Genomic DNA, 12655 nt, shown 5'->3' with positions numbered 1-12655 from the left:
TATACCAGGGATGCAGGGCTGGTTCAATATTAGGAAAACCATCCATATAATTGACTACATCAACAAGCAAACCAACAAGAACCACATGATTATCTCAATAGACTCAGAAAAAGCCTTCGATAAAATACAATACCCATTCCTATTAAAAACACTAGAAAGCAAAGGAATAAAAGGGATGTTCCTAAAAATAATAAACAGTATATATCTAAAACCATCAGCTAATATCATCTGCAATGGGGATAAACTAGGTGCATTCCCAATAAGATCTGGAGTGAAACAAGGACGTTCATTATCATCTCTACTATTTACCATTGTACTGGAAACACAAGCAGTAGCAATTAGAGAAGAAAAAGAAATTGAAGTCATCAAAATAGGCAAGGAGGAGACCAAGTTATCACTCTTTGCAGATGACATGATGGTCTACTTAAAGAATCCTAGAGATTGAACCAAAAAGCTAATTGAAATAATCAACAACTTTAGCAAAGTTGCAGGATTCAAAATAAACCCACCTAAGTCATCAGCTTTTCTATATATCTCCAACACAACTCAGCAGCAAAAACTAGAAAGAGAAATCCCATTCAAAATCACCTTAAACAAAATAACATACCTAGGAATCTACCTCCCGAGACAAACACAAGAACTATATGAACAAAACTACAAAACACTATCCACACATCTAAAACTTAGACTTGAGCAATTGGAAAAACATTAACTGCTCATGGATAGGATGAGCCAATATAATAAAAATGACCATCCTACCCAAACTTATTTATCTATTCAGTGCTATAACCATTCAACCCCCAAAATATTTCTTTACTGATTTAGAAAAAACCATAACAAAATTCATTTGGAATAACAAAAGATCAAGGATATCCAGGGAAATAATGAAAAAAACTACATATGAGGGGGCCTTGCAGTCCCAGACCTTAAACTATATTATAAAGCAGCAGTCATCAAAACAATTTGGTACTGGCTAAGAGACAGAAAGGAAGATCAGTGGAATAGAATGGGGGAAAGCGATCTCAGCAAGACAGTATACGATAAACCCAAAGATCCCAGCTTTTGGGACAAAAATCCATTATTCAATGAAAACTGCTGGGAAAATTGGAAGACAGTGTGGGAGAGATTAGGAATGGATCAACACCTCACACCCTACACCTAGATAAATTCAAAATGGGTGAATGACTTAAACATAAAGAAGGAAACCATAAGTAAATTGGGTAAACACAGAATAGTATACATGTCAGACCTTTAGGAGGGGAAAAACTTTAAAACCAAGCAAGACATAGAAAGAATCACACAATGTAAAATAAATAATTTTGACTACATCAAATTAAAAAGTTTTTGTACAAACAAAACCAATGTAACTAAAATCAGAAGAGAAAGAACAAATTGGGGGGAAAAATCTTCATAGAAACCTCGGACAAAGCTTTAATTACTCAAATTTATAAAGAGCTGAAATCAATTGCACAAAAAACCAAGGCATTCTTCAATTGATAAATGTGCAAGGGACATGTATAGGCAGTTCTCAGATAAAGAAATCAAAACTATTAATAAACACATGAAGAAGTGCTCTAAATCTCTTATAACCAGAGAGATGCAAATCAAAACAACTCTGAGGTATGACCTCACACCTAGCAGACTGGCTAGCATGATAGCAAAGGAAAGTAATGAATGCTGGAGGGGATGTGGCAAAGTGGGGACATTAATTCATTGCTGGTGGAGTTGTGAACTCATCCAACCATTCTCGAGGGCAATTTGGAACTATGCCCAAAGGGCAACAAAAGAATGTCTACCCTTTGATCCAGCCATAGCACTGCTGGGTCTGTACCCCAAAGAGATAATAAGGAAAAAGACTTGTATAAGAATATTCATAGCTGCACTCTTTGTGGTGGCCAAAAACTGGAAAACAAGGGGATGTCCATCAATTGGTTGAGCAAATTGTGGTATATGTTGGTGATGAAATACTATTGTGCTCAAAGGAATAATAAAATGGAGGAATTCCATGGAGACTGGAACGACCTCCAGGAAGTGATGCAGAATGAGAGGAGCAGAACCAGGAGAACATTGTACACAGAGGCTGAACAATCTGCAGGGATCTAGGAGAAAAAACACCATTCATAAGGAAAGGATAAACTATGGGAATAGAAAAACCAAGGAAAAGCAACTGCCTGACTACAGCGTTTGGGGGGACATGACAGAGGAGAGATTCTAAGGGAACATTCTAATGCAAATATTAACAACATGGCAATGGGTTCGAATCAAGGACACATATGATACCCAGTGGAATTACACATCGGCTGGGGGGTTGGGGGAGGAAAAGAAAATGATCTTTGTCTTTAATGAATAATGCTTGGAAATGATCAAATAAAATATAATAAAAAAAAAAACTTAAAAAAAGTTTGTAAAGTGCTTTATATCTATTAAAGTTCACATGATATACTTCATTTATGGGATGTTCTCCTTCCTCATTTATGTCTTCTGACTGCTTCCTTCATGTCCCAGGTAATTTCCCACCTTCTATAAGAATTCTGTCCAAATTCTCTACTAATTCTAGTTGCCATTTATTCATTCTCTCAGTTGTTTCCAGCTCTTCATGACTCCATAGACTTGTCCTTACAGTTTTCTTGTCAAAGTTACTGGAGTGCCATTTCTTTCTCCATTGTGTTCTCATTTTACAGATTAGAAACTGAGGCAAATAGGGGTTAAGTGACTAGCCTAGGGTCACACAACTAGTATCTTCCCAAGTCCGGGTCCATGCTTACCTTCTCACTATTTTTTGCCTGTCCATCCCATATATAGTTTGTACATACTTTGTATGTTGTCTCAACATTAGACTGTCCTCAGGGACTGCCATGTCTTTCATTTGATCTTCACCCAACCCTGGGCAGTAGTTGCTATTATTTTCTATGTTTTACAAATGAGAAAACTGAGTCAGACAGGTTGAGTGACGTGCCCAGGGTCACTCAGCTAGTGTCTTAGGCAGGATTTGAACCTAGCTCTCCCTGGTTCTAAGTCCAACAGTGTGTGTGTGTGTGTGTGTGTGTATATATATTTTATGTATACATTGAGCCACAGGCACAAATTGAATCAATAAATTCTTTTTTAAAAACCCTTACCTTCTGTCTTAGAATCAATCAAGAGTGGTAAGTGATAGGCCATAGGGGTTAATTGACTCACGCAGGGTCACACAGCTAGGAAGTATCTGAGGCTAGATTTGAACCCAGGACCTGACATCTCTGGGCTTGGCTCTCAATCCATTAAGCTACCCAGCTACTCCCCAGTCAGTCCATTTCTGAAAGGAGAGGGGCACATAGAGCCCACTCAGGGAGACAGTCCATCCTTGCTGTGGGAAGAATGAATTTTCCAGAGTCCAGGATCTAGAATAAATTATGGGAGTGCAAAGGGCTTTTGCTCTATAGAAATCATTTTCAGCAAAGAGAGGAAGGCAGCCCATCACATCACCAACATCAGAACAGTCTTTTATACTACTTATACTGCAGCTTCAGAATAATTTCTACCACTGCAGCCATGGTTGGGGAGAGTGAATCTGGTCCCAGCTGTTTTCTTGGAGCTACTTCCCTCTTCTGAATGTCCTCCCTCCCTCTCCCTCTCCTCTGAGAAGGGCATGCTGCCCATCCAGATAATGTGGAGAAGGTGGCAATGGTGGAGGCTGCAGGATGTTCTTTACTTCCTGACAGTCTTTTGCTCTGGAGCCATTGGATAGTTCCTTCTTTTAGCTAGAATGAACTGAGTCTACAACAAACCAGGTTTCTGAAGATGTCAGATCTCTCTGAATATGTTCCTCAGTCCCCAGGATCTTTTTGCTTCTTTGTTTTTAGTCCCAGGGGCTCTTGGAAGAAATGGCAGCCTCAAACGTGGAGCGCTCAGATTTCAGAGGGTCCCTGAACTTGGAGGAGAAAAAAACCACACCACATCCCTATTTACACTAAGCTTTGTTTTCCTTTATAGAAATCCTCTGTATTTTTATGCATTTACAAACATTAGTCCAAGGAGTCCAGAGACTTCACCAGGCCAGCCAAGGAATTCAGGAACCCACAAGAAACCTTACAAGAAGCCTGGCCTCCTGAGAAGTGTCACTGTGTCAGTGAAGGAATGCTTGATTGCCATTAGCTGTGTTATCTGAGGGAAGTCACTTAGCCTTTCTGGTTCTGTTTCCTTATTTGTAAAATGAAGGTTTGATGCTTGCTCTTTCTACCTGACCACTTCCAGTAGGATTATTGTAGTTGTTCATTCATGTCTGACTCTTCATAACCCCATGTAGTGTCTTCTTAGCATTGATACTGGCATGGATTGCCATTTTCTTTTCTGGGTCCTTTGACAGGTGAGAAGCCGAAGCAAGCTAGTATCATATATCTAGCTGGATTTGAACCCAAATCCTTCTGAATCTGGACCCTGAACTGTATCCCCTGGATCCCCTAGCTACCCTTAGAATGGTCTATAAATGTCATCTCAAATGCCTACATTAGGGGACAGGCATTTCTGAAGCATCACTTATGTGTCAAGCACTGTCTTAGGCACAGGGGAGCCAAAGGCACAAGGCAAACAGTTTGTGTCCGGAAAGAACTCTGTCTGCCATGGGAAAAGTGAACACAGATGAGTAACTACAAAACAAGCATGAGGAGTCATTTCAGTTTCTGTCATGGGTGGAGAAGAATATGGAATTCCCCAGTCACCTGCCAGGTAAAAGCAGAATTCCCTTTGCCTTGTCCAGTGCAACTATGATAACGGTGACTTCTAACAGGGACCAAAGAACCACCCATTCTGTGGGTTGTGAGATCCCCAAACTAGGAATGGGAATACGAAGGGATTGGCAATTCTTTCTGGTAGTGATGGCAAGACCGCTCCCCAAACTCTTCCAAATGGCTCTGTCTTTGTCTTCTGGGCCATCTGGGGACTCAGAATTTACCATTAATAATACTTAATTACTCCTGAGAAAAGATCTGATTTAATTAATATAAAACCAAAAAATATCAATAAAATTTTTTTAAAGATTGTATTAGTTTTCTTGCTTACTACATCATATGGTGAATTCATATGAAACTTGCAAGCCAACTGAATCTCCAGATCTATTACCATTAAAAAATAGTGATAAAAGATTCTCCCTTAAAATACACACACACACACACACACACACACACCACACACACACACTCACACACTCACACATTCCAAAATACAAATAAAACTGAAAAGCAAACATTTAAAACCTCTCTTACCTCTATTTGCTGAATAAGTTTTTCATCCTCTGGTACATTTGGGTCAATTGCAATGACCACGTCTTCATAGCCATTTCCATTCAGCTTAATGAGGGATGCACCTGTACCCTGAAGCAGGTACAGGGTAAGGACCAAAATGGGCATCTTAAATGGCACCATGATTCTCTATGTCCAGTTCTTCATAGAAGAACCCTCACTACGATATTTCAGTTAGCAGAAAAGTGCTGGAGAGATGACACCAAGAACTAGGTTAGAGGGACAGTTAGGATTCTCCCCCCTCCCCCCCCACACACACTTCCTGTCTCTCTCTCTCAGATGGCCCTAAGGGCTCTAATCAATGTGAGGATTATCAGAAATTTCCAAAAGACTACTCTCACACCGTGGCTCTTTCTGAAAAGGGGGTTATTCTTCAAGAAGGGAAGTTAGGGAGGTGGGAGAAGGAAAGAGGGAATTTAGGGGCTCCCTAATCTTCTATGAGATTCAATACTGGGAACTACAGTTACTTTGTCCCTGAAGGGATATTGTTGAGGACCGAAAAGGTTCTTCAGAGCTATGTACCAATCTTTTTAGGGTGAAGTCCCGAGCCAGGAATCCAGAGCCCAAGAGAAGTGACCAGTTTCAGATGCTGGCTTTTTTAACTGCCTCCTTGACAAGATTCTTCTTTGGAATCTTCCTTCCTTTTCTCCTTGATTGACAGTTCCTTCAAGCTTCCATTTCCTTGAATTTGTTTGCCAATCATACTGGTGTTACAATCTCTTCCTCACAGTAGGCCAAAGGCTTGTCTAGAAAACCTGCCCCTTCTGCTACTATTTATGTGCTCTTCAAATTATCCACCTCAACTTTCCCTGGACTTGGGCCATGCCTTTAAAAATATACAACTTCTTCCTTGTTGTGAATCAGAAATAAGTTTAATGGTACTTTAAAAATACTTGCCTCCAACCCTGACCATCTTGAACAAAAAGAGTACAAAGCAAATATTCATTTTGTTGATATACTTTTTAGTCACTTGCATTCCTTACATTCCCAGATGTTGAAAGAAAGATCTAACCTGAATAAACTATGAATCCAGTCTTGCCTAATTCCCAGAAACTGGAGGATTGGTTTTTTAATATTCTGTTTTCTCAATTACATGTAATAATACTTTTTAACATCCATTTTCCAAAATTATGAGATCCTCATTGTCTCCCTTCCTCCTTCCATAATGGTTGGATCAGTTCACAACTCCTCCAACAATTGATAAGTGTCCCAATTTTGCCATATCTGCTTCACCATTTGCCCTTTTCCTTTATGTATTTATATTGGCCAATCTGATAGTGTGCTGTGATACCTGAGAGTTGTTTTAATTTTCAAGAATGATTTAAAATATTTTTCATGAGATTATTGATAAATTTTCTTTCTTCCTCTGAAAACTGCTTGTCATATCCTTTGACCATTTGTCAATTGGAGAAAGACTTCTATATTCTTATCAATTTGACTTAGATTTTTCCATTTTAGAAATGAGACCTTTATCAAAGAAGATTTTTGCAAAATTTTTCCCAGTTTGTTTTTTCCCCATCTAATCTTGGTTACTTTGTTTTTGTTCGTATAAAACTTTTTTAATTTAACACAATCGAATTTGTTTATTTTATATCTCATAATGTTTTTTATTCTCTTGAATGCACATAAATTCTTCCTTTCTCTGTAGATCTTGTGAAGATAGAATTAACTTTGTCTAATTTTAGTGCATCAAATAAAGAACTCAGAATACCCCTGCTTAACACTGGAGTAAGATAATTCACAAGTCACTTACTATAGAAAACTCTCACCTGCAAAGGGACTGGGCAATGTTGGAAAATTGAAAGACTGCAATTGGTTTCTGTGAAGAGGGGGAGAGCCAGAAAATGAGGTGGAAAAGGGGTATAAAAGAAGAGACCAAAATCGTCTGGGCTCTCTTTCTTTCCTTGGTTTTTGGAGAGACTGGCTCCTGAGAGACCATTCCTTCCTTGACTTTTGGAGAGACTCTTTCCTTGGATTCTGCATCTTTGAGTAGAGCTGAAGAGACACGCTTTTGCTTGGAGTCATTCCAGATTGGTGAAATTCTGACTGAAAACACCACCAGAGCTTCTGGCTGAGGACTTCCTGGAAATCCACATGGAGATGGGGACTTGGCGAAGCTCCTGCCAGGGGCTGAGCCAGATTTCACCACAGTAGCACTTAGGGCTGGTAGGCTAGACCAAGCTTTGTCTCCTTCCTATATTTCCCACTTTCACTATTTCTACCTTGTAAATAAAAGTTGCTGGCAGTCATTTTGATTTAGGGGCTAATATTTTGTAATTGGCAACCACATTATTTTTTAACTCTCATACTGAGTCAAAACCTAAATTTAATTGTTACAACAAAGAAAGGTACATTATTTGATGCTTCCCTAATTTGCTTATGGTGTCGCACTTTATGTCTAAATTATATACCCATTTTGACCATATCTTGGTAGAGAGTATTAATTATTGGTCTCTATACCTAGGCTCTACCTTGGAGTTTTCTAGTTTTCATAGCATGTTTTGTCAAATATTGAGTTGTTATCCCAGAAGCTAGGATCATTATATTTATCAAACACGAGATTGCTAAGGTCTTTTAACCCTTTATACTGAGTAACTAATCTCTGTCTTAGCCAGCACCAGATGTTTTTGTTGATTATTGTTCTGTATTACATTTTGAAATCTGGTACTGCTGGACCACCTTTCTTCAATTTTTTTCATTAATCCATTGATATTCTTGATCTTTTGTTCTTCCACATGAATTCTGTTATTATTTTTCCTAGTTCTCTAAAATAATTTTTGGTAATTTGATTGGTATGGCACTCAATAACTGAATTAATTTTTATTACATTAGTGTGGCCTACTCATGAACAATTAATATTTTCCCAGTTATTTAGTTCTGACTTTATTTGTGTGAAAAGTGTTTGGAAATTGTATTAACATAGTTTTTGGATTTCTTTTGGCAAGTAGATCCCCAGGTATTTCATAATGTCTAAAGCTATTTTAAATGGAGTTTCTCTTTCTCTCTCTTGCTGCTGAACTTTATTGGTAACATGTTGAAATGCTGATGGTTTATGTGGGTTTATTTTATATTCTGTAACTTTATTAAAGTTATTATTTCAACTAGTTTTTTAATTGATTTTTTCAGATTCCCTAAATATACCATTCTATCATCTGTCAAGAATGATGGTTTAGTTTCTTTACTGCCTACTTTAATTATTTCAATTTCTTTTTTTCACTTATTGCTAAATCTAGAATTTCTAGCACAATTTTAAATAACAGTGATGATAATGGGCATGCTTGCTTCACTCTTGATCTTACTGGGAAAGCCTCTAACTGAAACCCATTGTAGATGACATTTACTGATGGTTTTAGATATATTCTGTTTATTTTAAGGATAGGCCCATTTATTCCTGTGCTTTATAGTATTTTTTTATTCAAAAATATTTTATTTTCCCAATTACATGTAATAGTAATAATAATTTTAAATATACATTTTCCAAAATTGTAAGATCCAAACAGTCTCTCTCTCTTCCCTCCCTCTACTCGGGAATGGTAAGCAATTTGATCTGGGACATATATTATCATATAAACCACACTTCCATATTGACCATTATTGTAAGAGCACCCCCCACAAAACTGAAACCCCCAAATAAAACCATAAATAACTGATATGAAAGATATTATGCTTTGATCTGCATCCATCTCACTCCAACAGTTCTTTTCTTGGAGGTGGATAACATTTTTCATAAGTACACCATGTTAGATAGGTACTTCAAACAGACAATGCACTGGGTCAGTCTGGAATCTTTCTAGTGTTTTTAACAGGAATGGATGTTGTGTTTTGTTAAAGCACTTGTTTGCATCTATTGAGATAATCATGTGATTCTTGTTATTTAGGTTATTGCTATGGTCAGTTATGCAGATAAGCTTTCTTTATATTGAGCCAACCCTGCATGCCTGATAAAAATCCCACCTGGTCATTGTGAATAACCTTGTGATATATTGCAGTAATTTCTTTGCTAGTATTAAAATTTTTGCATCTATATTTGTTAAGAAAATGGACCGATATTATCTTTCTCCGGTTTTGTTCCTTCTGGCATAGATATTAGCACATGGGCACCCTTCCTTGCCTATTTTCCCAGGTTCTTAATATAGGATAGACGATATGGTGTTCAAATGTTGAATAGCATTCACTTGTGAATATACCTAGCTCTGGGAATTTTTTTTTTGTTTGTTCAATTACTTTTTCTGAGATGGGATTATTCAAGTATTCTCTTTCCTCTTTTGTTAAACTCTGAAATTTTTATGTTTGTAAATAATCATCCATTTCACCTAGATTGTAACATTTATTGGCATATAATTGGGCAAAATAGCTCCTAATGATTACTTTAATGTCCTCTTCATTGATGGTGAATTCACTCTTTTCATTTTTGATACTGGTAATTTAATCTTCTTCTGTTTTTTAAATCAAATTAACCAATGCTCCGTCTATTTTATTTTTCATGAAACAACTCCTAGTCTTATCTACTAGTTCAGTGGTTTTCTTGAATTCAATTTTATTAATTTTTCTTTTTGAGAAGAGATCCACAGATGATAAGTGACAGGTTAAACCCACCATAATAGCCACAGAGAGAGAGAGAGAGAGAGAGAGAGAGAGAGAGAGAGAGAGAGAGAGAGAGAGAGAGAGAGTCAGCTTACTAAGGAGGCTAGTTCTTTTTATGTGAATTAGAGAGAGAGAGAGAGAGAGAGAGAATAAAGATAGAAAGAGAAAACACCTGAAAGACTGGGAGGGACCCCTAGTGAGTGATACACACAGCACACAAAGTTTGTGGCTAGGTCTACCATTTATTATGACTAGGAGAAAAGATTTTACAGAATGTTGAGTATAAACTAATGGAGAAGGCCATTACATTTGATTGTACCACAGTGTATCAGTCTCTGTGTACAATGTTCCCCTGGTTCTGCTCCTTTCGCTCTGTATCACTTCCTGGAGGTCATTCCAGTCCCCATGGAATTCCTCCACTTTATTATTCCTCTGAGCACAATAGTATTCCATTACGAACATATACCACAATTTGTTCAGCTATTCCCCAATTGAGGAGCATCCCTTCATTTTCCAAATTTTTGCCACCACAAAGATTGCAGCTATGAATATTTTTTGTACATGCCTTTTTCCTTATTATCTCTTTGGGGTACAAACCCAGCAGTACTGTTGCTGGATTAAAGGTCAGACAGTCTTTTAGTGCCTCTTGGGCAGAGTTCCAAATTGCCCTCCAGAATGGTTGGATCAATTCACAACTCCACCAGCAAGGCATTCATGTCCCCACTTTACCACATTCCCTCCAGCATTCATTATTTTCTGTTGCTTTCACCTCAGAGTTGTTTTGATTTGCATGTCTCTGATTATAAGAGATTTAGAATGCTTTTTCATGTGCTTATTAATAGTTTTGATTTCTTTGACTGAAAATCTCCTATTCATGTCCCTTGCCCATTTATCAATTGGAGAATGGCTTGATTATTATACAATTGATTTAGCTCTTTGTAAATTTGAGTAATTAGACCTTTGTCAGAGGTTTTTGTTTTGAAGATTATTTCCCAATTTGTTGTTTCCTTTCTAATTTTGGTTGCATTGGTTTTGTTTGTACAAAACCTTTTTAATTTGGTGTAACCAAAATTATTTATTTTACATTTTGTGACTTTTTCTAGCTCTTGCTTGGTTTTAAAATCTTTCCTTTCCCAAACGTCTAACGTCTATACTATTGTGTGTTCACATAATTTTTTATAGTTTCCTTCTTTATGTTCAAGTCATTAACCCATTCTGAGTTTATCTTGGTGTAGGGTGTGAGGTGTTGATCCAAACCTAATCTCTCTCACACTTTGACAGTACTTTTTGAGGTGCTATTTTGAGAGTCTGGCCCTACCATAGCATCTCAGGAAAACTCATAAGTATGTCTTTTATGGCTGTTTTCCTCAGTCGATCTAATTTGTCTTTAAATTACCTCACATATCCTCATATCCTTTGATATGAGCCTCCCGGGGGAACAGCTTTTCCATCCATGCTGTCCTCTCAAGGAACTGCTTCCCATCTTGCTGTTCCACCTTGCTATCCTCCTGGTCATTCTCAACATTTTTCTCTAAATTAATAAATTCCTCTCTTTATTTTTAAGCTTTTTGGAGTCTTGCATTCTTGCAAAATGTATCCTTCTTGAACCCCAGGGGTACACCTCTACACCCCCACAACAGGCCCTGTCAACAAGCTGATCCAACCTGATCCAATCTCTACATGCATACGCCTTGCCTCCCCTCTTGTCTCGTCCCAGGCGTGGGGGCAACTGAAATCTCTCTCACAGCTAGCTGCAGATGTAGTTAGGACACATAACCAGGAACCAAGTCCAGACTTGATTTTTGTTGCTATGTTTGCAATTCTTGCCTGTCAGGTAAAGCCAGTCTCTGTTAACGCTCACTGGGCTTACTTCCCAGAACCTCCCATTCTTCACCCTGCCACATGGCTCAATGATTTCCAGGTATATGCCAATGATTCTGAATTTCTTCGAGGTCCCACAGATGAGTACATACTGCACACGTCTTCTCTTAATTTTACAAACTCAGTATTATCACATATGCCACCTTTATGGTTTACCAATTGGGCCTGACCCAACCTCAGGTTGTCTGTCAGGAGATTTTCGCTCATATCGCACTGACTCTCCCAGCAAAGACAACAAGAGACTTGTGTGGCTACTCCAAATGTTATTCCCTGTTTTCTCAATAGATACCTTTTCCGTTCAGTTAACTCCTGGACGTCCCCCTGAAAATGTCCCTGAATGTAAACAACTCTCAGACAAATATTGGCAACAAATTGATGAGGAACATGGTTTTCCCCCCTTGGAAAGAATGTGGATTTCCCCATAAGGGTGTCCAATATTTCATAATTAATAACTCATTCCACATCTTTGATCAGTTTACTTTTTGCCCAGGTTTCGATTTCAGAACATTTCACTCTCTTATCTCTGAATTTACCAAGGTTAATTGGACTAAAGTTAATCAGATTTTTCCCTCTGAAGAGCCAATATCCCGTTGGTATGGTCCCAGGTGGCTCTCATCCCTTTTGGCCTTTTTTGAACCCCCCCTTCCCCCCCAGTCTTCCATCACTCATTTCTGTTCATGGAGAGTGATTGCCTCACTTCGTCTTGCTGTTTTGTTATGCCCCAACAACAAAAAAAGACTTCAGATATGTTCATGCTTGTGTTAGATCTCCCCATGCTTTGCTTAGTCAAACAAAGAGCAGTTTCTCCTCCGTACGACGTGAATCTCTCACAACTTTTAAGATTTCTTGTTCAGGAGGTAGTTTGACAAACCGTATTGATCCATCTATTTCTGCAACCACTGTATTCATTGTGA

General features: G+C 38.1%; 1 protein-coding gene across 1 annotated transcript in view; it reads right to left on the bottom strand.

Moving 5' to 3' along the window:
* Window positions 1-5907, bottom strand: part of LOC100009811 (calcium-activated chloride channel regulator 1-like) — a 67829-nt gene extending 61922 nt beyond the window's left edge. The window contains exons 1-2 of the mRNA XM_007480563.3: window positions 5799-5907; window positions 5241-5464 (exon numbers count right to left, since the gene is read on the bottom strand). Of these exons, the coding sequence (XP_007480625.2) occupies window positions 5241-5399 (159 nt within the window). The 5' untranslated portion in view covers window positions 5400-5464; window positions 5799-5907. The remainder of the gene's footprint in view (window positions 1-5240; window positions 5465-5798) is intronic.
* Window positions 5908-12655: the final 6748 nt, after the last annotated feature.

Source organism: Monodelphis domestica, chromosome 2 (genome assembly GCF_027887165.1).
Source record: "Monodelphis domestica isolate mMonDom1 chromosome 2, mMonDom1.pri, whole genome shotgun sequence".
Taxonomy (NCBI): domain Eukaryota; kingdom Metazoa; phylum Chordata; class Mammalia; order Didelphimorphia; family Didelphidae; genus Monodelphis; species Monodelphis domestica.
This window is presented reverse-complemented; position numbering and strand designations above follow the sequence as displayed.